Below are 26,559 nucleotides of genomic sequence, written 5' to 3'. Positions count from 1 at the left end.
AGAAACATAACATAGATTCAAGGAGTTATCATGCTCTTATTTTGATGATAATAAATTAATTTGTCCCCAAGCATTATTACTAATGACTTGTGCTCAAGTGTAGACATAGATAACAAAGAAGTTCCGGATGTGTCCAAAGAAATATTAAAGAGGGAAAAGACAAAGTTTGGATGAAGAAAAATTAAGAATTTAAGAAAGTGTAAGTAAAGGTAGTCTTCCTCGTAATCAATTTTATTTGTATTAAGCATGAGTCTTGGTTAGAAAAATCGTTTACATATAAAAGCTCTCAAAAACTTGTTTTTGGGGTTGTTAAATGTTGATGCGTGATTTTTACACTAACGAAATACACGTGTGAAATATTGAGCTGGCCCAAAAAGACACACGTGAATGTAAAGAAAAATGACAGTAAATGCAATGGAGACAGTTTTTAAAGTGGTTCGGATGCTAAGGTAGCAAGTTCTACATCCACTGATGCTTATATTGATGATAAGGGTCAGGTCGCTTTAGCTGACTGACTTTACAATGGTAATACAAGGTATCAAATGCTGAAAATTCTAGAGAGACAGAGAGTAGCTAATCAAATGTAAAATATGCGAATCCCCTTCAATGAGAAAGGGGCTCTCAATTTATAGAGGAATGGATCAAGGCAATCATCACTGAATCTGTGGGTTGGTGAGATTATCCGTACAAAATCCTTCTTTATGTCACATTGCCCACCTTCTATAGTGATTTGCACGATTTGGAGCAGGGATTGGACACGTGGGATCATCACACCTCTTGGCTGGCTTGGCGCGCGCCCACTATTCTAACAGAAGCAGGTTGCGGGTGTTCCCATGATCTGACTTTTGCATGCTGACTGGACCTTACGTCAGCCCTCATATTTTTTAGGCATAACAGAAGTCATCTAGTTTTTAAGGTTTGAGGATCGAACCTTGGAAACTATGTCACGCCGCGATTGGATGATTTCTGGAAATTCTGGTGACTCCGACTTGTTTGAAAGTAGGTCGGGATGGCACTTCTTGCGAACACGTCCTCGCATGGTCATTGTTCGCAGAGGATGAGCGACCTGATTTCGTCAGGCGTTACCTGTTGTGCTTTTGATACGAGTGCATTTAATGAAGCAGTCCCTATGCTGATAGATGTATCCTGCGCGTGATAAGTGCTAGCCAAGCGCTTCAAATGTGTTGTATGCAGACAAAGCACCACTTCATCAGAACATTAAATGCGTGGCATGCTGATTCGACGCCCCTCATCAGAGTATTAAATGCAGATTGAGGCGCAATTAATGCTCTGAGAAAGAGAGTGTCGTCGTTTGAGTTTCTCAACGGAAAAGATAAAGATTTGACTTTCTTTAATCGTGACGCTCACTCTTTCCCACTGATCTGCGACACATGGCCGTGATCAACGGTGAGAAATTTTTTCTGCCCAAACGTCGTTTTGATTCCGAGAGAAACTAACATCGGTACATGTGCTATAAAAACTCAGACCTTTCTCAGGCAATGTCCCCAGAGTCTTTTTCACAGAGAGCAAGAGATTTTCGCAAGCTTGAAAACTTTGTCTTCCAAATCGGCGTCTTTCCCATATTCGAAGCAGAAGCCATCTTCGTACTCCGAGAGGTAAGAACCTTTCTCTGTTTTTTGTTTTCTTATTTTCCAAGGTTAAATGGTGTCAGTCCTCCGGTAACCCATCGGAGACGAGAAGCTCATATCGGGTTCGAGCCATGCATGGCTGCTCGAATCATGCTGTTAGGGTTTTCTTTGGGATTTAGGGTGTTTGTTTCCCTCCACGTCATTGTACGAATAGCGTACGGTAGCTAAATGACCCTCCTGCTTGTCGCTTTTGTAGACTGGCAGAATAGACCCCTCAACAACCAGATCCGAACAGGGAACCGATTTGTCCCCGTAGGGTGCTCTGAGCATCCCTCCCGAGGTCTTCTCGCTACTTACCAGGGATGAGCTCGAGAGGGTAATAAAACAGTACGGTATAGAGGTGGACGTTTTCCTCAATGTGGCACACTCATCGCGCTACCCGTTAAATGGTCTGGTCGCGATCTCCGAGGAGATCATCAAGGGTGGGGGACTAATCCCCTTCCACCCTTTCACCAGGCCGTTGCAATGTACATCGCGCATCGTGAGAACGGGTTGGGCGAGTTGACCGCGGTGGAGCTCGGCTATTCACATTTCTTGAAAAAGAGTAAGGACAAGGATTCTTATTACTTGTCCAGGCGACTTACCATCACCGAGGGGATACATAGTTACCCTAGCAACGCGGGGGCCTATGAAACAAAGTTTTTCTTCTTTCACTATGACAGCCATTGTCGCTTCCAGGAACCGAGTAGGCCTCTTTTTCTTTCTCTTTTTCTATTTTTTTTTTTTTTTTTGGTTGACGAATTCATTAAATTCGAAATGTGTTTTCTTTCTAACAATCTGATTCCTTTCTGACAGTTAACAAGACTACTGACTTAGGGCTACTCTTCGATCCGAATAAGATCTGGAATTTCGGCTTCCTACCGAAGGACTGTCGCGACGCGAAGAAGCTCGTGACGACCGCGAATCTGCAGAAATACGGTTTCTTCAATGCAAGCGTGTCTTAAGAGCCCCCATTGAGTAAGTCTTGTTAACTGGTCCTTCTCTGGTCATGAGATGAAATACTTTGCTAACGATACTTTGCATGCAGCGACCATGTCTCCGAAAGAGTCAGAGCAGCCGCGACGAAGGCCGCTCAAGTTTCCTCGGTCAAGAAAAGCCAAGGAGACCGATGCTGCTCCGACCGTTCCCCTGGTTAAAAGTGCAGCATCGGGCCCACCGACGCGACCTGCTGGAACCTTTGAGCCCCAACCATCAAAGGACGCACCAATCCGAACCACGAAGGCCTCCCAGCCATCGCCTGCTCGCCCAAGGCTAAAGACAACGGCTCAGCGAAAGAAGAGGAGGCAGATTCAAGTCGAAGAGTCAGAGACCGAATCTGAGGGCGATCAACCCAAGAGGTCACGACCGGAGGTGAGGAGGTCTGGTAAGGAACCGATGGAAGATACGAACACTGCCGAAGGCGCGAAGAAGGATACTCTTGTGCTGGACTCGCTGGTGAACCTACCGGAGTGCCTGCAGCTGATAGTCTACACCTTACTGGAATGCGGACTCTCGGAATCATTTGAGCAGTTCACAGATTCCAGCGACGTGGACCTAATGTCCACATTAGTCCAACATTTAAGCAAGATGAACGAACTGTCCTTGGCGAGGACTACCCTTAGCTCCTTCCGATTAGCTAACTCTTTCTTTGTTCGCAGGCCCTGCTTTCCATGCGAATGTCCCCGGAGAAGGTTCGACTGGGAGCCGCAAAGGGGGAGGTCGCTCTGAAGGAAGAGAACGCAACGCTCAAGCAAAGCTTGGAAGCCGCTGAAACAGAGAGAAACCTGTCTTATGAGTCGGCGAACCAGTACCTGAACGAAAGAGACACGGCTCTTCAAAAGGTGGACTTCCAAAAAGTGGAGCTCGAGTGGCATGCGGAGGAAACAAAAAAGCTTCAAAGGACCATAGCCAGGCTCTCCAAGGAGGTTAGAGAGAAGGACCAGGAGCTCAAAACGACCTATCTGCGGGCTTTGCGAACAGAACAAGAGAGGGATGCCTCCGAGAAGCAAAGCCAAGCTCTCGAGGCTAAACTTCAGGCAAGTCAGGGAAAAGTTGCTTTCTTGACCGAAGAGATGCAGAATCAGGCAGCAGAGGTCGAGGAGAAGGCTGCCGATTGGGCGATCAAGTCTATCTATGCCTTGCGACCAAAGAATCCGCAACTTGATATGTCCGACTTTCCGGAGGACTGGTAGGATACCCTCATGTCCATGGCGCGAGAGGATGACGAAGCGGCGGTTGCCAGAGCATCTGATCAGACAGGAGGTTCGGGACATGCCTTGGAGAAACCACCAGCCGACCAACCCTAGGACAATGAGGTCGGTCCTCTAGGAGCCAGATTAGGGCGTATAGTAGTGCTATTTTGCCTGCTGTACTCTCCTCATTAATGAAATACATTTTTACTTTTACAATTTTTGTTCGCTTTATTATTCATGAGTACATTCTGATTGCTTACATCATTAGAACAAGTGTGATAACATAACACATTTACACGAACAAGATTACATGCGAAGATTTGTAATCGGATCTTTAGGTAAATCAAATAAGATAGTTGCTAAACAATTAACAAGGGATCATAATGCATCTGTGGAGGAGGTCAGACAAGAACTCAAGTCCAGATGATTCAAATATTGTAGTTTTGAAGCATGGAGTATGGCGTGTCAAAGGCATACTTCAGGTTTGCTTCTTCTATTGCATTTTATATATTTTTTGTACATATTGTTTTGAATGTGCATTCATTGATACAGGTATCTACATGCATACTTGAAGCAACCAAAGTTTTTTGGTGCTTCTCCCGCAGTTCTCCTGTAATCACTCTGCCGGCCTGTGCTGACAGCTGAACCATCCATTTACACTCGAGTTTTACAGCCCAATGAAAAGTTTCTCATTTTTGCATCTGTGGTAGCTGAGATTGTTCTTGATAACCCACGTTATGTATATGATAATTTATTGCATCTAGTTCATATTTCACTTTTATTATCATTCCAATCATTTAATTTCTGCATATCTTTCCTTAAAACATACAAACAATTGAAGCGGATTGATACGGGAATTAGGCGTTTTCATGATGATATTATTGTGGTTGTCATCTTATCTTAATTTATAGATCGTCGTTTCCTGGGGAAGTGGATCTCCGTACCAGAGCTGTCAATTCGAGGAGGGTTCATTGACACCATTGGCCCTTCAAACTCCAAGTAGCAGGTCCTCTATCTGAATTATCAAACCCAATAAGTTTGGTCATGGAAGACCGCGATCAGTAAATTCCTTTAGTTATATGAAGCCAATATTGTTTTGGGCTTCATTGATGGTACTTGAGTTTGATTATGTTTCCTTGAAGTTGGGCTCAATTCTTCACCTCATTTGATAGTTTCTGCATGGCATCCCACTTCTGATAACGGGGGGGTTTTGTTAAAACATGGTCTTTTTTTTTTTTTTTTTTTGTTAGTTGTTTAGAGTAGTATTTTTGAAATATTATTATTAGGTAGAGTTAGGTGTTAGTATGAGCTAGAATTTGAAAATTAAAAATAATTGAATAATTTAAGATAGAAAAACAAGTATGTATTTTAATTTGGAATACGAATAGGATGGGGAAACAAATGCAGCCCCTCAACCTCCCACGCCTAGCAACCCAATGGCCGCAACCACACCCACCAGGCTACCCTCCGAAGCCCAGCAACCCCATCCATAACAACCACCAACACCACCGCTTTCCATGTAGCATCAATAAACTCCCAACAATGGATCTCAACAGCAGCTTACGGATCCCATCATATCTTTCACCACTAACTTAAAAAAAAAAAAAAAAAAAAAAAAAATGAATAAAATGAGGAAAAAAATCCAGCGTACGAATATTCAAACTCGGAACGAAAATGATAGAGCCACCAACGGTTGCACACCGAATCTGTGCATTGAATGACGTGACAAAATCCTGACCGTTGATTAATATTAACTGATAATGAATTAACGGTCAGAATTTTGTCACGTCATTCGGTGCACAAATTCGTTGCGCAACCTTCGGTGGCTGTAGCATTACTCAACTCGGAATATCATATGCTCCCCCAATTCTTGGAGTTGGTTCATGGCAAAGATTGTGCGGGTGGCTTGGATATACTTTTTTTTATTTTTAACTTCTTTATATTTCATAGTTGGGATGTGATCTTTTTAACTTAAATTTTTTTATTTAAATTGTTGACATAATCTTTTAACTGTTGATTTATTACAATTCAATGGTTTAAAAATTGATGAGGTGACAATAAAAATAATCACTTTCAACTTCTACCACAGCTGTTGATTCGAGGAAGGTTCATCGACATTGCTGGACCTTCAAACTCTTAACATTCTGTGAGGACCAGGTCCTTTGTCTAAAATATCAAACCCAGTAACATAAAATGTTAAGTTTGGTCGCGGAAGACCGCTTTCAAAAAGTTCTTATGTATATATGAATCCAATAATATTTAACAATATTATTCTATATTTTATAAGATAGCGAATAGAACTAAATATTAAATTATACTATTACGAAATCATCACAATTGTTTAGATTATGTTATTTAGAGATAAAAATAGGATTTTATAGAGTTCCAGTAGGGTTGAGTTTTTATTTTAATAAATTATTTGTTTTTGTCCTCATAATGCAGGTAATATATATACATATATTTACAATAATAAAGCAGTGAGTTCATATCAATCTTCATGAAAATATATGATATTTAGGACCTAGTTGGAAAAATGGTTCAAGCTGATGATATTGCCATATTGGAAAACCATTAATTGTCACAGCTCTACAGATCATATATATTCATAAAGACTGACTCCAACATGATGACTCTTGAGACTTAATACAATTTTCACAATTTATTTTTCATTGGGACAAGAAGTCAACACACAAATTAGTTAATGTAGGAGTAACCCGTGGAAGAAAAGCTTGGAAAAATTAATAATCACATCTCAAAGGCATTAATTTCATGAACGCAAATATGTAACATATTAATTACTTTTTGGTTGTTAGTTAAACAAAGAAAGGAGTATTTATTAAACTATAGCAACCCTAATAATGAGGCAAGGACCTGCATTGACTTAAGCTGAAGTAAGACTCGTTAAGATTCCCTGCCCGCGAGATGACAAGTTTGATGTGGTTGATTCCTCAAAAGAGTAGCGCCAACATTTGTTGATGCTTGATTTTGACACCAAAGACTCGCATGTGTAAAATGTTAAATAGTTGTAAGAAATTATACGTGAATAAATATGATAATCTAATGCAAAGACTGAATAATAAATAAAAGATGATTTTTAAAGTGGTTCGGATGCTTAACACAAGTCCTACATCCACTGTTATTTTATATATGAGAAATTATAAGAAGTCGCGTATAACGAACAACGAGCAGAGGTAAAATGACTGATTACTTAGATAGAATATCAAGTTAGTCTTTTTCACGTAGGTTATCTTTACTCTAAGAATATAGATTACAATCAAAGTGTGAATTTTTTGTTTCGGAATCCTGAAAATGAGAAAGGGAGTCCTCTATTTATAGTAGAGGAATTCAAGATAATAATTATAAATCTGCAAGTGGGTAGGTGCCGTGCAAGTCCTTGCTTACCTCCCATTGGCTGATAACTTGAGGTATATCCTCAAATTTCTTGGGGCTTAGACAGGTGTACGACTCCCATTCACTCATAGACAAAACCTAAATCTGCCAAGTTGGTGACAACCGTATTCTTTCTGTCTTGGGATGACATGGCAGCTCTTGGACGGTGCAAAACCTTCCTGAACTCTAATTGGAGCTAGCTAATGTAAGCTTACATTAGCCTTGATTTTTTAGGCATAACAGAAGCTCCCCAGTTTTTAAGGTTCAAGAATTGAATCTTGATAACTTCATAATTATGCCACGATCTGACTTATCTCGAGGAACACTTGCTCAAACCAATGGTTGAGAACAGGCAAAACGACATGAGGTTGATGGCTTAACTCAACCAATGAATTGAGTAGAGGTCGCAACATGGATCTTTGAGAGTTACACAAGCAACTTGAGGTGATCGTTCTAAGAGGTTCAGCGACCTATATCGGATCCTACTCAATGCTATACCAAGGTGTTTCGAACTATCATTTGTGACCTGAAAATACTTAGGATATTTTGCTGTCAAAAGCGATCACTTCGTTTCGAGCTTGACACATGAAGAAGGGTGTTTTACTCGAACGACCTCTTTAGATGTTATCTGTTGCGCTTGACAGCTGTCTTAATCAATAAAATAAGCTTTATCTGACAGACATATCCCTGCGCAATAAGTGTCAGCCATGAACATTAAATGAAAGTCATATTGAAACGACATTCTCTTTTGAGGCATTAAATGCCGATGAGGGTGTATTTAATGCGGAGGAGATAACCACGCCGACGTTTGGCGATTTCAATGAAGGGAAACGTTGATTGATCTCCCCAAAGCGTAAAGGTTACCCTTCGCATAGATTGACGACACGTGGTCATAATCAATGGCTAGAAACGCGTCCCGCGCAAATGTCACATATAAAAGAAACCAAACGTCGCCTTTTCCCCTATAAAACCCCAAGCCCATTCCAAGTTTTTCACAGAACTTACACTTTCAGAGAGAAAAACATGTTTTTACATTCAAGAAATCAGTTTAAACTCTTTCTAGTTGATGTGCACTCGTCGTTACGACAAAACGTCCATTCCCAACAGTCCAGAGGTAAAGAAAATTTCTTCTCTTTTTCTCTTTTTCATTTCTGTTAAAAAACTCAGTTTCTACAATAATGGTAGCTATAGATGTCTGATGGGTTTGGACGATGAACATCCTTGGGTAGTTTTCGAAAAGAAACACCTTTAAGAGTAGAAACTTAGGGCATAGATCATTAAAAAAAAAAAAAATCCTTAAGAATTTTTAGGATTTTTAGGGCTTAAGGAAGAGAAATAAGGGTTTATTTTACTCTTGTAAGTCGTCGTACGAGGCAATGTGTACGGAGACCGAGTCACCTCTACATGTCACACATTTTCAGACTTTAAGAGCAATGGACACTCCTGAGGTAAGAACAATAGGAGAGGAAAGATCGCGACCATCGAGCACCTCGGCAGGTCATGGGCAAGCGATACGAACAATAGTTACAGGGGAGGAGATACAAAAGGTGATAGATCAATTTGCAATCAATGTAAACGTCTACCAACATAGGTCGCACACTGCTCAGGATCTGTCCGAGGGAATGGTTGCGAACTCGAAGACAATTTTCAAATGTGGAGTGAGGATACCCCTCCACCCCTACATCAGGTCGATTCTCAACCACTTCCAGGTCGTACCGTTCCAATTGACGCCCAATACATATATGATAGCAATCGCTATGTATATTGCATTTGGCAAAAACAACCTCGGCGTGCCGATAGCAGTGGAACTTGGCTGGACCTATTATCTAAAAAGGAGTAAAGACAAAGATTCATACCACCTCTCTGAACGATCAATGATCGAAGGAGGGATATTTGATTAACCCAGCAACGTCGGGGCTTATGAAACCAAATATTTCTTCTTTGAGTATGAAAGTAAATTTAGGGAACCGAGTAGGTTTTCCTTTTAATTCTCAAACTACTTATCCTCTATCTTTAACTCTTCTTTAAAAACTAAGGCTAATGAATTTTTTTGCTTTCTTGCAGAAAACAAAACGACCAGGTTGTCCGAGCTAGCTGATTTTAGCCGTATCGAGGCATTTGGTCGATTGCCCAACCAGAAATATGATGCGAAGCTGCTTGTGATGACCACCAACCTTCGGAAGTACGGGTGTTTCAGCTCCGAAGCATCCTTGGAAGCTCCATCCCCGTAAGTAACTTCTTATGTAAAAGGAATTCTAAGTTTTTTACTAACAAGAGAAGACTTTTTTTGTTGATAAATTTTCATGCCATGCAACGACCATGCCACCAAGGGTCCTAAATACATCAAAGAAACTTGGGGGGTTCATATTCTCTAAGATTAACCTAACCAAACTAGCCAAAACGACCTCCAGTGGTATCCCTACAGGGGGATATAAATTAGTGCGAAAGGCAATAACTCACGGAGTCACGCAAAGAAGCTCCCTAGCCCACAGCTGCTCACATTTCGAAAAAGAAGACTATGGGCCAGAAGTCCAAGAAAAGAAAACAATTACCCATCGAAGAAGACATTGAATTTGAACCAGAGGGCTTCGGGGTATTGCCAGGTGGGCTTCCGCCTTATAAAATATTCTCTATGGGGCCACCCTCAAGAGGGGTTCTTGGGACTTTGGCTGCTCCCAGGAGCTCGTAAAGGGAAGAGGGAGCGACCATAGCTGACCAAGGGGAAGCAGGCGAGCGATTGGTCAAAGAGGCGTCTGCCTTCACGAGGCCAAACTTGTCCATGTTGGATTCATTAGGGCAACTATTGGAACATTTACAGCCGATGGTTTTCACCCTCTTAGAATGCCAACTTGTCACAACCTTTGACGGGTTTGTGGCTTCTCAACCCATCGAGCTAGTGGCCACCACACTCCAAATGCAAAGTCAGGTACAGCGACCCGTTCTCTTCGAGAACTCTTCCTTACCAGCCGAAGTCTTAGTTTTTAAAAACTTAAAAAAAAACTAACTTCCCATTCCTTTTCCATACAGTCTTTGCTTGCCTTGAATGTGGCTCAACAGAAGATAGATATGGACTCTGCCGGCAAACTTCACAAACTGAAGGAAGAAAATGTCAAACTAAAGCAAGATCTCGCGACTTTAGATGCAGAGGCCAAAGCTGCTCAAGTTCAGGCGAATCTATATCTGACTGAAAGGAACTCTGCTTTGTGAGAATTAGACTTCAACAAGGCTAAGCTCGAGAAGAAGAATGATGAAAATAAACAGTTCCAACGAACAATAGCGAGGCTCACTAAGGAGTTGAGCAGGAGAGAAAATGAGTTGCAAACGAGCTTAGAGCATGAAAAAACAGCAGAAAAGACTCGTGCTGAGTCGCAAGAAAACTCAAAAATGCAGAAGAGGGCGCTGCAAATGGATCTCGAGCTAGCTCAGGGGCGAGTTACTTCGCTGAACGAATAGATGAGGCGTCAGAACCTTGAGTACGAAAGGAAAACTGCTCACTGGGCAATACAAGCTATATACAACTTGTGGCCGAGAAATTCGAAAATGGATTCTCCGACCTCACTGATGATTACCAACACTACAAGAAAAAGCACTTTTTGCAACCATTTTTTTTTGCAACTAGGCAAAAATAGTTGCAGATACCCCACATTTAGTAACTAAATTTTAATTAGTCGGCCAAAGGGAATAAAATTTTAGGGCCCATTTATTCCCGCCTTTAGCGTCTAAAATTAATATTTTGCAACTAATGTGATTTGTTGCCCAAAATATCACATCAGCGACTAATTTATTTGGTTACCAATTCTTACGCGAACACAATTGGCAACTACAACAAGGGATTCTGCAACTAAAATTATGGTTACAGAAAACAATTATTTGCAACTACTGAATAGTTGCTAAATTAGACGCAAATATTTATTAATTAATTTGTAACTATTTTTATTAGTTACAAAATAATACAATTACCGAAATATCTAAGCTTTTTTTATTATTTTTAATGGTCCTGGGTACATTTGGCAACTAATTATTTTGTGCATATTACAACTAGTTGCAAAAACTCATGTATAGCAACTAAAATATATTTAGTCACTAAAAGTTGATGAATTTTTTTGAACCCAACTTTCTCAGTAAAATGAAAAAAATATTATTTTAATTTGTGACTAAAATTACTGTTGCGTAACTAATTAATTAGTTACAAATTATTTTCTTTTGACAACTAAGATTTTAATTGCCAAATGTATAATAAATTTTGAGCGCCTATGTTCCCGCTTGAAATAAATTGAAATTTTGGTGTCATTATTATAGGTATCCTCTCTTTGTTGGCTTAGAGGTCTTATTGACATCTTAGACTTTAATTTCCTTATTATGGATTTGAGATTCTCTGCAACTCTTAACCCAAAACTGAGGAAAAAACAATTGTTTTCTTTTGCTTTTAAAAACACTTCATTTCGTATTTTGGCCACTACCTGCTTGCCTCCTCTCAAAACTCAAAAGCCAGCCCTCTCTTTTCTTTTCTGTTCCTTTTTGTTAGGGTTTCTGCTTGTTAAAAAGAGAAGCCTTGGGAAAAGTGGCACTGTTATTTTCAACAAATGGCTTTCTCTTCTCTCCTTAGATCTACGTCCACCGTTTCTCTTTCACGCGCCGCCGACTTCTCTTATTCCTCCTCCGATTGTCTCAAGGTCCGATTGCCATCCTCTGTTTTTGCCTTCATTTTTTATAACCTCCGTTTGGTTGTTGTTGACTGAACTGAGCTTGGAATCTCAGTTGCCAAGAGTATTCAGCCCATCAAAGCCACTGCTAAAGAGTTGCCACCCATAGTTCAAAGTAAGAATAAAAGGATTTCATTTAGTGATTCATAATCTATAAAATTAGTTTAATAGTGTGCTGATCTGTTTTGTTTTGTTAGAAACACGGAGCAGTGGGAGAACAAAGAGTGGAATCAATGGTATGTTTTACTTTGATTGGAACTATTCTTCGTTTTGCTTATTTTGACTTCGAAGGGATTAGCCTTGCGAAAGTACTTAAAGGGTTGTGTTCATCTCTAACTAAATATTTAACTATTTGTTAAGTTCTCTTTGGTTGGTGGATGTTTAAGTATTAAATAATGATTCATATAGTTATTTTCTGTGCAATTTTTTATTGAAAGTTTCAGTGGTAATATAAAAGTGTTTGGTTGAGTCTTTTTTTGCTTCATGATTATGTTTGGTAGTATAAACTTTTTCTTCCCTGATAAATGATCTTGACTACCAAAATGACCTTTCAAAAAGTGCATTTCATTTCAATTTCAATTTCCATTTCCACCTTATCTGTACTTCATATTTTTATTTTATTAAAACCTGCCGATTCTCACACTGCCTATATATCTCAAACAACTCCTTCAATTTCCAATGGATGTAGATTGGATTTCTTTAATAAAGAAATCCAATCTACATCCATTGGAATTTCAATCTCTTGTCTTTTCTCCTCCCATCGCCTTAATTTTAACGCTTTCCATTTTTTTTGGAATTGATCTGCTTACTTCTGATTTCTTATCCAATTGTTAGGTATATTATATTCAGTTATTATTAATTTATCCGTTCATTTTTAGATTTTTTATGTTTATGTGGTTGGTGACGATTTAGATTATGAATTAAAGATGTTGAATTTACTTTAAAACATGCACAAATTTGAAATCAGAAAATATTTTTAAATTTTTTGGTTAATGTTTTTGATGATCATATGTTTTATTTAAATGTGTGTTTGATTACAATTACAATAAAAAAACAAAACGGCAATGAAAACTTCCAGTTTATGCTAGGGTTAATTGCTATAATGGTTTCCTGAAAATGGGTTTATGGTTTATAATTTTGTTGTGATCATTTTAGAATCAAGTCATGGATAAGAGTGGAATATGAAAGGATTGGCAGATCATTGATTTTAGATTATATACAGCCTTAGTGGAGGAGGATTTTATGTTTGTAATTTGATGTCTGATTTGTATATTATAGTTTTGTTGTCTTGTATTAACTAGTTCATTTATCTTTAAGTACCTTTGGCTGAGTTTTGAGAAATGCACATAAAAGGAAACTGAATCGATTTATTTATGCCCATTTTTTCTGTTGTTTTATAATTTTGTTGTTACATTCAGTGTATACTGGTCAGTTCTTTTGTAGGTGTCTATTATATTCTTTTGATGACTACAAATTTGAAAATGAAATGTTTTCTTTGTAACGATTGCTTCTGCTTTCTGGTTTAACTGTAGGTTTTTGGACTCATTCACGATCTTGTGGCTGAGGACGTAATTATAATTTATTCAAGTCTTTAATCCTTCAGCTTTCGTAGAACTATTTATTTCTGAATTGTTTGTCACATACTTTGGAGCACTGCATGAGTGTTTGCATTGTGATCACAAAGTATAAAGATTTCATAGTTTCAATTGTAGCGCATAGAGATTCAGAAGGTTGCGGTAGGAAATCTATATAGGGTGCTTGTGGTAGGTGTACATGCAATTATTGGTAACACATTATTAGCTGCATTTCAAATCACATTATTGTACGATGGATACCTTTGCTGACTTCATTTTGTTTAATTCATGTTTAACCATGTTTCATATCTCACATTAGTGTTGTTTATTAGTTAGAGATTGTTAATGGTTGCAATACATATATGTATAGTTGTCCTATTCAATGGAATCATTTCACTTTGACCTTGTATACTGAAGTTTCATTGGAAGGTTATGCCCGAAAGTTAAGAAAGCTAATATTTGAATTGATGGATTTATTGCGATTGCTTGATGGACTATGAGTCTGTTAGGGATTGGCTTGAGCAAGAAGGAAGGACTAGGTAGCATTAAAATTCAATGTGGGTTATGGGGTTTCTTTCTCATTCCACTGATTGCTTACATACGCAATTCTACAATGATCCAATCATGGTAAAATATTTCTTATGCATCTCAAATTATGGAAAAGAGTTGTTGTTGTTCACTTTCTTTTTTTTTCTCTTCTCTTGCAGGCTTACATGTTTAAGTGTGATTACATTCATGGAGTTTTTAATTGAACCCTCAAGGTTGTGGATGAATCCACTTTGGAAATAAATGAGAAGCAGATTAAAATTTTTAGCAAAAGGTAGGGCCTCAGAGATCAAATGAAGATTTATATACTAGCGTGGTTTTATTGCAAACATAAGTAATTGATTCTACTTAAGGTCTAACGTTTAACTCTCTACCTAGGGACCCGGTTGAGATCCCTTGGGGTGATTATGGGGCTAAGTATATTGTTGAATCTTTTGGGGTCTTCACAACAACTGACAAGGCTTCAGCTCACATAAAGGTTAGTTCTGAATTTTTTGACACTATTTTTTTTTAGTTCATTGCTATCTTTTCAACTCTCATACATTTATGTAGAAATTTGTGATAGTGGTTAACTAAAATTACACTGCAAACATTGGTAAAGTTATGATATTGGTAAACTTATGTAGACATTTAACTTAGGTAGGCTGAATTTGAAGGGATTGAATTTGATGAGGTGACAATGGGAAGAGTTGAAACCGAGGGACAACAGTGTGGTGAAGGAAGGGATTGTACCATTTGAAGGTTTCTATGTTTATGGTGTTTGGTGGATCAATATCTAAGATTGAAGTTGTTGTTGGTTGTCCTCGGGATAAACTGTTATGAGAAAGTGTTTGGTTGAAATTGGTGAGTTGGTGCTGACCATTGTAATGTTATTGGATTGACCCTAAGAAGTAGTTACTACAATTTGACCTTAGATGCTGATTGTGTAGTAGGGTAAGTAGTATGTAACTTGAAATCAATAACTTTAAACTAGGGAATTGAAGTTCATATTGATAATATGTGAGATACTTGCTTTTCTACTCCATCAATTTGATTTTGGTTTGGTGCTGCAGTACATTCTGTGAACTTTCAGGAGTACTCTTTCTTTTTTGTTGCTATTTCATAAGTTTTTGTCACATATTGTATACCCCAGAATAATCATAATTTATTTGTAATTATTTAGTTTCTTGCTTGACTTATTGATTATGCATTGAATTGATGGCAGGAAAAAATGATACATTCATGCAACAATGCTTGAAGAAGCAGCTCATCTTACTTGAAGGAGCAGAAGCAGAGTTAAGGCATATAGTGCAACAAAAAAAAAAAAAGATTAAATAGTTGGAGAAGCAACTCATCTTATTTTATCAACAAAAACAAAAAATAAAAATGCTTGAAGAACAACATTTTCAAATGTTGGAGATGCAGAAATATAAAACAATTATTTTGTTGATGTTGAATGTATAATATTAAACGAAATGCTTGAATGTATAATATTAAACGAAACAGAGAACAAAATATAAGAAACCAAATTTGGTATACCTTTTGGATTTCACATTCAGCGTCTTAAAATGATTAGAATTAATCACTAAATTTTGGTCACCAAAAAATACATTCGTCCATTAATAAAATAGTCGCGAAAACCTTTTGGATTCCACATTCAGCGTCTAAAATGATTATAATTAACCATTAAATTTTGGTTACCAAAAGATACATTCGGCCACTAATAAAATAGTCGTGAAAACCGTTTGGATTCTACATTCAGCGTCTAAAAGTATTACAATTAATCGCTCAATTTTGGTCACCAAAAGATATATTCGTCAACTAATAAAATAGTTGCGAAAATCTTTTATGAAATTACCCTTACGCTTTTGGCATCTAATTTTTGTGGGATTCGCGAAAAATTATTAGACACTAAAACATACATTTTGCAACTAATTGATTAGTCGCTATACAATTTTACCAAATTACCCTTGAACTTTTAACGTCTAAGTTGGAGGACTAATTTGACCAGCATTTAGCGACTATTTTGTTAGTCGCAAAAAAAAAAAAAAAAAAACTTTTCGCATCTAAACCAAAATTTAGACGCGTTATGAATTTGCGACCAGCCTACTGCAACTAAGGGGTGACTACCAAATTTAGACGCTAAAAATGGCTTAGCGTCTAAATGTGACTTTCTGCATCTAATTTTGCTAGACGCAGAATGCCAGTTTTCTTGTAGTGGGCTCTCTTAAATAGTCAACCAAAACCCTAGGATTCTAATCCAATACAATTAAAACGCAACTTTTATAAATAGAATAATTACAGTTTTTGCCACGACGAAGAATAATTTTTGCNCTTTTTATGTACGCAGGTCTAAAAGATTGACAGTGGCCTCATCCTCACAGGATCACTCCCTTCCGAATCTCGTGTATATATATATTAAATATATATCGACGTAAAGTCTTGGGTGAAAATTTTAAATTTTTTGAGTAAAATGGTTAATTATTTACAAACAAATTGTGTCCATATAAATGTTGACATAAATATATACCTAAGCATTGTAAAACAGATGTTGATGTGTGATATTTGGCATTTTTAGCTTGTTTTGCATTGGGGCACTCTATCTCCTACTCAATTTTACTACATGTGGATGGATCCTCCATTTGATTTATCGTCATAAAATGAGGGAGCAATATAACTTGAAGGGAAGCAATTGTGGGGATTTTTGCATGAGCTGCTTTTGTGAACATTGCGCCATATGTCAAGAATACGATGAGCTTCAGAATCGTGGATTTGATATGTCCATTGGTATCAAAAACTCCAAAATTATATCATTAAATGTTCATTATTGGCATACATAAGTCTACATTTTCCCTAAGAATTCTTGTTAACATATGTTTATGAATTTTGTTCCTTCTATATTTAGGATGGGATGAGAACGTCAGTAGACGGACCCCTGGTGTGGCGATGGCTCCTAAAGTGGAGGGAGGCATGAAGCGTTAACTGATGAAAATTTCCTTCTTGTGTTGTGCTCAACTTTCTAGTTTGAATTGCTATTGTTGCATGTACCATGGATATTTTAAACATTTTGTGTTAAAATAAATTCTTGTTGTGTATTTAAAGTGATCGGTTGGAGCGATCTCTTTGAAAATTGAAATTTCAGTTGATGCTGAAAGTTTTAAAGGGTTACCAAGTGTTTAAAACTTATGCAGAATAGGTTGCATGTTCAATTTTTAGTGCAAATGAGTTGTGAAAAAATTAAATAAAACATATATAAAAGCAAGTAAAGAATACGCTCATTTTTACATGGTTCGGTATCAAGTCTACATCCATGGGACCACGTCCAGAGGAAGCAAATTCATTATGAAAAACTTATGAGTTCAAATACAAAGCAAGATAACCAAAGTTGTAAAACACTCCCTGTTTTCTATACAATAACTTTATCTTCTTTGGTTGAACTTCAAGTCCTCACAGCAAACTTCATGAACACAGCAACATCATGTTGAAGAAGAGATCCTCTCAAGATTCAACAATGAAGATAGGATAGCAGCTTACACACAAGCTCTCATCACAATGGAAATAGCATCAAAAGATCTCACACAATGATAGGTGAAGAAGGCAATTCTAAGCCTACCAAAGCATAGTAAGAAACTTTAAACGAAAACAAAACCCTAAGAGGATATTCAATGACAAATCAGAGGCAATTAGGTTTCTTTTCGGAAGACACTAGAAAAGTATGAATATATAGAGAACAAGGTGACTACGGTTGGGGGACAAAAAAAGTTAAAGTAAAACTTTTGTGTTTTTCTTTTTGCACAAGAAATTTGGGACCACAAACAAAAGTAATATTCCTTTCTCACATAGCAAATAGAAAGTGGACAAGTGGAAAGAGATAAAACAAAATATAAATAAGGAATAATATTGTCCAAAAAGCAAAACAGGTGTGTGGTGTGATTGAGGAAAAATATCCGTCATAAAGCACACAGACTCTAAAGTGCTCACACTTGTGAAGGTGATTACCTTTAGAGAGTGTGCCCACAGTGACAGAAAGGAAAAGACAGTGCAAGACTTAAAGCAAGATCATAAGATGACAAAAACACTAACAATCTCCCCCTTTGTCAATCTTATGAACAAAGCACAATCTTTTCATTCACAAACGTGTCTGAAAAAATCAATGATCAATCAACAAGAGACAAAACTTAAAACAATAGAAACAACACATTTCATAGGGACATAATTATCAAGGCATGGAGATAAGTATGAAACAAAGACAACAACCAAAACACAATCAGTATCGTTCGATTAAAAACTGTTTTGCAAGATCAAAAATTAAATTGAAAAACTCCCCCTCAATTGGTATACTCCCCCTGAGTAACTAATCCAACATATATAACAAATTGACCAATCAATTTCCATACAGGGACAGCTCAAGTCACACGTGGACTGAAAAGAGTGTTATCTGCATATTAAGAGAAGAATTAGCAAGAATTCAAAAGCAAATAACAAACACAAAGAAAATGCAGTTAGAAGATAAGCATAAACAAAATTTACTGCACAAAAACACAATTGCATTAGTTAATAAAAAAAAAAAAAAAAACGGAACAAAAAAAAGATAAATCAGTTTAACAACTCAAACTTAACTACAAACAAAAGTTCAACAAAAATAAAAAGAGTTTTGCAAAAAAAAAAAATANAATCTTGAATCTTCAAGTATGATCGTCTCTTCCTTGATCCGTCTTCAAGTACATTACAAAAACATCATACTAAATTTACAATAAAATTAATCTCAAACTAATTTTACATCAACAAATTTAGAAACTTCGATTTACATTCGAGGGGAATGAGATGAGAAAAGAATATACATCGAGAAGAGAAGAAAGGCAGGACACGCTGGCCCTATTAAATAAATTACAACCATACATACCTAAAAATTTTAAAATATTCACCATAGGTCTAAGGCTCATGTACCGGGCAACACGCAATATACAAACAAGTACATGGCATACATTAAAAAATAATCAATTTTTGAATTGGGTAGGTGAATTATTAATTACCCCATGACAATCTACAGATCCACATTTGGTCCAAAAGTTTTGAACCTTTTCAATCTGGCCCCTACACACTTGAAAGTGCGCTCGCTGCAGTGATGGGGCTCAAAAATTAGGGTTTATACGTTATAATAGAATCTGCAAAAAAAAATTAGTTTAAAGTTTAGAAATCATACGCAGGTTTGGAGGCTCCTCCAAGTTTGTCTCTAAACGGATTTCGCTACCGACCCAAGTGTAGGATCGAACCAATCTAGTCTACACAAAGACAACCCCAAGGAACTAGAACGAGATTTGCTAGATCCTCTTTAGCCTTTAAGAACCAAGAAGCAATCAAATAAAATTTGATTTCAAGCAAAAATAAATCTGGCGTGGGAATAGGAGAAAAAAGGCTGGATTTTTTTCTTTGTGAATGAAAATGAATTCTCTAATTTATTTCACAAAGTGTTGGACTTATATAGTGCAACACTATACCCTATTCCATCATGAAATGGGCTTTGGCACTAACCCAAACAACTCTTTGTATCCAAACAGCCCCTTTAAGAAATTTTATTTTAATTATCATTATCTCAATTAAATTCAATTAATATATATAATATATTAACATTTAACAATAATGATAATTTGTTTAAATATATGCGAACATATGTTTAACGTAATCTCACTTATTTAATTTTAATATCAAATTAAATAAAGGCTACGGCCTCAACAAATTTAATTGCACTGTGAAATTACCAAAATACCCTTTNGTGCAATCGATCTAGAGGTTGGCGATCAGCCAAACGACCAAGAGGTCGCACCCAAGGATCCTAGAAACAAAGACTAGTGATCGCTCTCTTCTTTGTTGAAGTGGAGTCTTTTTTGCTTATATTTTGCTAATATAGCTCTTGGTCACTCTTTGTATACAATCATTGAATATATAAAAATGAATTTTTGATCACTTGTGATAGCACTTTTATAACTTAAGTACTTTACAAAACAAATATAGCATATCTGATCATTGAACTTGTAAAATATTATAAAGAACATGATTAGTAAAAACTTGAGATTACGACACAAGTATTTCTTTGAGGAGAATTGGAACAATCTTATTCACGATATTTACAACAATAAAACTTTACAAGTAAAAAAATGATCAAGCTATAAGCGAGCTCGAGATTACTAATAATAAGGGCGAAGATGTTCAACATTCCAAGCTTGCAACACTTCAGAACCATCAAACATTTTAAGGTGATACGTTCCAGGTCATATTACCTTAGCGATGTGATATGGACCTTCACTTAGTTCTCTTATGCCGAGAAGGATTTCTTTCAAACTAGGTCGCTAACTCGGAAGTCTCTTCTTCTGACTTTAAAGTCAAAGAATCTTTTTGCCTGCTACTAGGAGGAAACTATCCTTAACCGAGCCTTGTTGCGGTGTTCTTCAACTAAGTCTAGACTTGCATGTAAGAGTGCTTCGTTGTCTGTTTCACTGAAAAATTCTCTCCAAAGTGAACTAGTCCTTATCTCCACTGGAACCATTACTTCGTAGCCATATGCTAGCGGGAAGGGTGTTTCTGAAGTAAAGGTTTTGGAGTCATTCTGTATGACCATAGAACTTCTGGGAGATCATTGGCCCAATTGCCCTTAGCTGTGCCAAGCTTGGCCTTCAATGTGTGCTTAATAGTCTTGTTGACAGCTTCAACCTGACCATTGGCTTGCGGTCTTGAAACTAAGGCAAATTTCTTATGAATCCCTAGCTCTTCGCAAAACTGCTTGAATTCCTCATTGTCGAACTACTTCCCATTATTAGAGATGGGTGTCTAAGGAATCCCATAGCGACACACTATATTCTTGAAAACGAAGTCTTTGAGCTTCTTTATAGTGACTGCGACCAAAAGTTCTACTTCGACCTACTTAGTGAAACAATCCACTACGACCACTGCATACTTGATGCCCCCTTTATCGATTGGCATGGTCCAATGAGATCAATTCCCCACATAGATAATGGCCAATGTCTAGTTATTGTAGTTAGCTGGTGGGAAGGAGCTCGCAAGATGTTCGTGAATCTCTAGCACTTATCACACTTTTTCACAAAGTTGAAGGCATCTTCGTGAAGTAAGGGTTAATAATATCCTTGGCGGATAATTTTATTAGCGAGAGATCGTGCGACAGTATGATTACCATAAATCCCTTCATGTATCTCTCTCATGATATAGTCTGCTTCATCGTCGGTTACACATCAGAGGAGGGAAGTGCTAAACCCTCGCTTGTACAACTGATCCCTGATAAGTGTGTAATGAGCAACCCTGGTTCGTAGGAGTCTTGCCTCAGTCTTGCTATCGGGCAAAATCTTATCTCAGAGATACTGAACAATCGGAGTCATCCACAAAATATATTCAGTTGCAGCTACGACTTGATCAGACGAGCTGATGTTGGGAACCTTGATGTATCGAACCAAAATATTGTTCGGAGCATTGGAATCTAGCGATGAGGCTATTTTTGCCAAAACATCTACGATAGAGTTATTGTCTCTCGGGATTTTCTTGATCGTATAACTTTTGAAGGGCTTGAGCGCGACCTTAGCTTTCTTCAAATAACTGATCATATTCTCTTATTTGGCTAGATATTCTCCCAAAATTTGATTGACAACTAGTTGGGAGTCGCTGTTAATGTCGATCATATCTAACCTCATTTCTCTTGCTGGTCGTAGACCAGCAAATAACGCCTCATACTCAGCCTCATTATTCATAGCTTTGAACCCAAACCTAAGGACTCCATAAATGCGAGTCCCTTCGGGACTGATGAGTAGAAGGTCAACTCCGGCTATTCTCTTGTTTGAAGACCCATCAACATAGAAGCTCCAAGTTGACAAGTTCGGAACAGTTTCTTGGACAGCTTCGATGGCTAGCTATTTGGATTCTTGATCTGACTAATGAGAGAACTCCGAAATAAAATTGCAGGTCCTAAAAATTTTGATTCGCAGGACCTGCAATGGGAATTTTGATCCGCAAGATCATCTTTATGAGTTCAATGACCTCTAAGTGTGAATTTTTTGTATCAGAATCCCGAAAAAGAGAGGGAGAGTCCTCTATTTATATTAGAGGAATTCAAGGTAATAATTACAAATCTGCAAGTGGGTAGGTGTCGTGCAAGTCCTTCCTTACCTCCCTCCCATTGGTTGATAACTTGAGATATATCCTCAAATTACCTAGGGCTTGGACAGGTGTGCGGTTCTCATTTACTCATAGATAAAACCTGAATCTGCCAAGTTGATGATAGCCATATTCTTTTTGTCTTAGGAAGACGTGGCAGCTCCTGGATGGCGCAAAGTCTTCTTAAACTCTGATTGGAGCTAGCTGATGTAAGCTTACTTCAGTCCTGATTTTTCAGGCATAACAATATTGATATTTGGTGCACCAGCAGCTGGTAGAAGATATATGCTTGACCTGATAAAGTAGTGTTTTCATTTTCAAAAGGAAGGGCATCTAATACATTGGCCATTTCTTGATGGATTTCCCTTTCAGATCCATCAAAATATTCATCAGATCTCTTGCTGAATTAGAAGATGCATTAGGTTGCTGAATCGACAGTGGACTATTGATCGTGGAGCAAGCGAGCAGCTGAGGATTGAAGATTTGAATGGCGAAGGAAACTGGAGTCGTGGTCGACTGTCGTCACTGTTCCTAGTTCAAGGAATTGTAGCACAGTAGCTGTGGTCATACCTGGGTGGGTGGGTGGTTGTGGGTGGTCACTGGAGGTGTGTCGGCAAAATGGTGTTGGCGATATTGCAAATATGGGTTTGGAGTTTCAATTTGATGGTGGGTGTGGGTGGCGCTAGTGAAGATGGGGTCCAGAGAGTTGAGTGGAGGCAAAAAAGAGAATGAAAAGTGAAGATGGGGTTTAGAGAGTGGAGTGGAGGCAGAGAAAACAAGAAGAGATATTGAAAAAAAAAAAAAAAAAAGGGCAAAAAAATTAAAACATATTTTGTTTATATACATAGGGTGAAACTGGTTTTGAAAATCGATTTCGGTTAACCGGTTTGGGAGATTCCCAAATAAAAAACCGAACTGGTTTTTCGGTTTTTAAATTTTCACAAACCGAAAACCAAATCGGTTTACAAAAAAAACTAATTTTCAGTTTCGTTTCAGACCGGTTTTCGGTTCGGTTTCCGAATTATTTCTCCCACCCCTATCTATGAGATTGGCTATGTGATCTGAAACAACATGTGACTTGACCAACATGTCATCGACATCGACTTTCATTGATTTCCCGATCTGCTTAGAAAACATAAGGTTAACCAAAACCTGATAGTTTGCCCCAACGTTTTTCAGACCGAAGAGCATGACTTTATAATAGTACAACCCTCAATCTGTGATGAAAGAGGTATGCTCCTCATTGGGTGCGTACATTGAGATCCGATTATACCCCAAGTAGGCATCCATAAAGCTTAACAACTCATACCCAGAAGTGGCATCAACGAGTTAGTCGATTATGGGCCAAAGGAAACTGTCATTCAGACAAACTTTGTTGAGATCAGTGAAATCAACACAAGTTCACTATTTTCCATTGGGTTTCATTACCAAAACAAGATTGGCATCCCAACTTGGGTAAAAAGCCTCCCAAATGAACCTGATTGAGAGGAGCTTATCCACCTCAACCTTAAGAGCAGCATAACGCTCTAGGTCTAAGGTTCTCCTTTTCTAGTGAACTGGCCTGATCTCATTATTGATGTTGAGTGCATGACATATTATATACGGGCTGTTCCTGACCATGTCAGTAAGAGTCCATGCAAAAATATCAATATTTTGTCTAAAGAAGCTCGTCAGATCTGCAGCGAGTTGAGGGTTGAGATTACTTTCGATTCTCAATACGTAGGTCGGCTTGCTCTGGTCGACTGGTACCTCAGATAGAGTCTCAATAGGCCCACTGTGGGAATACTCCTCCTGAACTCAAGAATCTATGTTGTCTTCCACTAGACCTAGCTGTGGTTCGATCCTGCTGATCGCTATAGCCTGCTCGGGAATGCCCACTGACTTCCCTTTCCCTTTGCATGCCATTTGCACTGCTCTTACATTATCGTTGCGAGATTCACTTTGAGAACCCTTAACTTCCCCGCACCCTATCTGTGTGGAAAATTTTATATTCAGATGATAGATGGAGGTGACAGCTTTGAAGTTCCGAAGTAGAGGCTGTCCCAATATGCCATTAAAAGCAGACATGCAGTCTACTACCAAAAACTCTGTCATCTTAGTCACTTTGTAGGTCTCACCCAAAGTGACAGGAAGTGCAATTGTTCCCTTGGGAATCAGATGATCCCTTGTAAAACCATAGAGGGGGATAGAGGCAGGCTTAAGATCTGCCTCGTCCAATTGCATTTCCTCAAATGCTCGTTGAAATAGAATATTCACGACACTACCATTATCCACCAACATCCTGTGGACTTCGCACCGATCTATTTCAGGCACAATGACAAGTGCATCCTCATGGGAGTGATGCAATCATACCGCGTTTTTTCTGAGAAAGTAATCTCCTCCTCTCTATGCACCTTTGCAGGTCGTGACGCCGTGCTTATCACACTCACGGGGTCATGGCGAGCTTCTCGAGCGTACTTCTCCTGAGCAGTTCGAGAATTTCTTACAAGGTGCAACCCTCCAAATATAGTTCCAACAAGATGGAGGCCCTTGTGAGTTGCAACCACGACTCTTCTTCCCCTACTCCCTTTGATCCTTCTCCCAAGTGGGAGTTGGACCATTAACATACTCTTTGAAGTGCCCCTTTTTAATGAGGTCTTTAATCGATATGGTGCCCATTGTCTCGATGATAACGACAATACTTCTTGCTGTTTCTAGCTGAAGAGGGATTATTCATGGGTGTTAGTGTATATTAGTGTATGCCCTAGAAACCATTCGTGTTGTCGGTTTCAGAGTATTTTGTCTTGTATCTATATATATCATAAATAATAGAAGAAAGAGTTCTTCAATTCATATATGTAAATTGCTTCCTTTATTCAGTCATGCATTTAAAATAAAGTATGTATATGAATTGTCTAGATGATTCATTTAATAGGTAAATGAATTATCGAAAAGGGTTCCCTACGGAAGCAATATAAATTTGGGCAACTATATTGTACAGTAGGCATACCGAATGCTTCCGAAAGATATCATGAGTTGATATAAGTACGGATGACGATGATAGTCATGTCACTAGGGCATTGGTATGGATTAACGGTTGGTGAACTGTTTTTCGAACGTGACCGAATAACGACAAATCACTTGGAAAAGCATGTAGTCAATGATTTATCGTTTGGTTATATCAGTGCACGATGTAGTCCTTTGACCTGAGACATTGTAGTCGGATCCGATATGGATGCGTATGGTTCATACGGTGTATAAGTACGAGACTAATCATGTTTCGTACAATAAAGCCTATTTGGTCATGCGTTGTTCATATGCGGAAACGAACGATGGTCAAGAGGGGATCCATTGACTCGGAAATATAGGATCGGGAGTACCGCTGACTCCATCCGGATTCGAGTTCCTAGACGAACATCGATAAAATGTGAAACTGAATCTCTGGCCAGAGTTTATATTAGTTCTACAAAAGTAAGTTGTGATGACAATTTCCGGATATTTCGAGCAATTCGGTAGAAGATCGAGTTTAGGATTTGACATTCCATGAATTCCATCGTCGTAGTATATACTCAATGAGGGACTTTACTTGCTGGTACGTATGATCTGAAATGGGTTCGATGAAGTATTCTTAATTGTGGTTTTAGGACCTATGGCAATTGCTAGACTGTTCCATAGTCGTTGGGCCTCACGGACAGGTTTCCGGATTTCATCCAGAACCGACTCACGTTCTAATCCACAGTGGACCACATGGTCACACCAAAGCTTGGGAAGTTAGAGAAGGATGAGAGAGAGAAATGATTATCTGAAGACGGCTAGCACCTTGCGAGGTAATAACGGGATTTCTATAGTAATAGTTACATAGAAATCATTTGTGACATTTTAAGGTGTTAAAATGGTCAAGCAATAATTAATTATATTATTATTATACTTAAGTGTTAAGATTAATGAGAAGAACAAAATTAACCTTTAATAGTTAAAGGGTAAAAAGGGGTAAATTTTGGGTTGTTAATGTAAACTAGTTTAGTTTACATGGGCCCTTGAATAAATATTGATTATTCAAAGGGGTAGTATATTAAATTCGTGGGGTCCTCTTATAAAATAAGATTTTATTGGGCTTGGAAGTGAAAAATAAATAATTGCAAAATTGCCCAAGTATATATAAATGTAAAAGGTTTGCTTTTTTGTTCATACATACATTGTTCTCCTCAAAGCAACAAAACCAAAACACCTCTCTCTAAAGCCACGACCTCATCTCTAAACTCTCAAGTGGTGTTAAGTGTGGAGGTCTCATTACTTTGAGGCTTATCTTCACATCCAAAGCAAGGATAGTAAATCTCTTTTCCAGACTTTGTTTGAAAAAACCGGTTCTAGAATCCATGCTTTCATGCTTTCATTCTCCATCTCCACCACT

General features: G+C 38.0%; 1 protein-coding gene and 1 long non-coding RNA gene across 7 annotated transcripts; both read left to right on the top strand.

Annotated features, from left to right (window-relative positions):
* The first annotated feature begins 2,681 nt into the window (after window positions 1-2,681).
* LOC116123185 (variable charge X-linked protein 3B-like) lies at window positions 2,682-4,795 on the top strand. The gene is made up of 5 exons (XM_031408993.1): window positions 2,682-3,083; window positions 3,287-3,435; window positions 3,559-3,816; window positions 4,373-4,432; window positions 4,732-4,795. Exons 1-5 carry the CDS (start codon window positions 2,682-2,684, stop codon window positions 4,793-4,795), a joined length of 933 nt encoding a protein of 310 aa, XP_031264853.1.
* A 6,746-nt stretch (window positions 4,796-11,541) lies between these two features.
* LOC116123220 lies at window positions 11,542-15,340 on the top strand. Of its 6 annotated transcripts, XR_004127005.1 has the most exons (6): window positions 11,542-11,883; window positions 11,969-12,028; window positions 12,111-12,149; window positions 13,446-14,307; window positions 14,412-14,511; window positions 15,238-15,340. It is a non-coding gene; the product is annotated as an uncharacterized LOC116123220 (long non-coding RNA). The 6 variants fall into 6 exon arrangements; XR_004127007.1 differs by having other exon boundaries at window positions 11,542-12,028; window positions 13,997-14,307; XR_004127003.1 differs by having other exon boundaries at window positions 11,542-12,028.
* The last annotated feature ends 11,219 nt before the right edge of the window (window positions 15,341-26,559 follow it).

This window comes from Pistacia vera, unplaced genomic scaffold, assembly GCF_008641045.1.
Source record: "Pistacia vera cultivar Batoury unplaced genomic scaffold, PisVer_v2 Contig140, whole genome shotgun sequence".
In the NCBI taxonomy this organism is placed as follows: domain Eukaryota; kingdom Viridiplantae; phylum Streptophyta; class Magnoliopsida; order Sapindales; family Anacardiaceae; genus Pistacia; species Pistacia vera.
The sequence above is the reverse complement of the archived record's forward strand: the minus strand, read 5'-3'. Positions and strand labels throughout refer to the sequence as shown.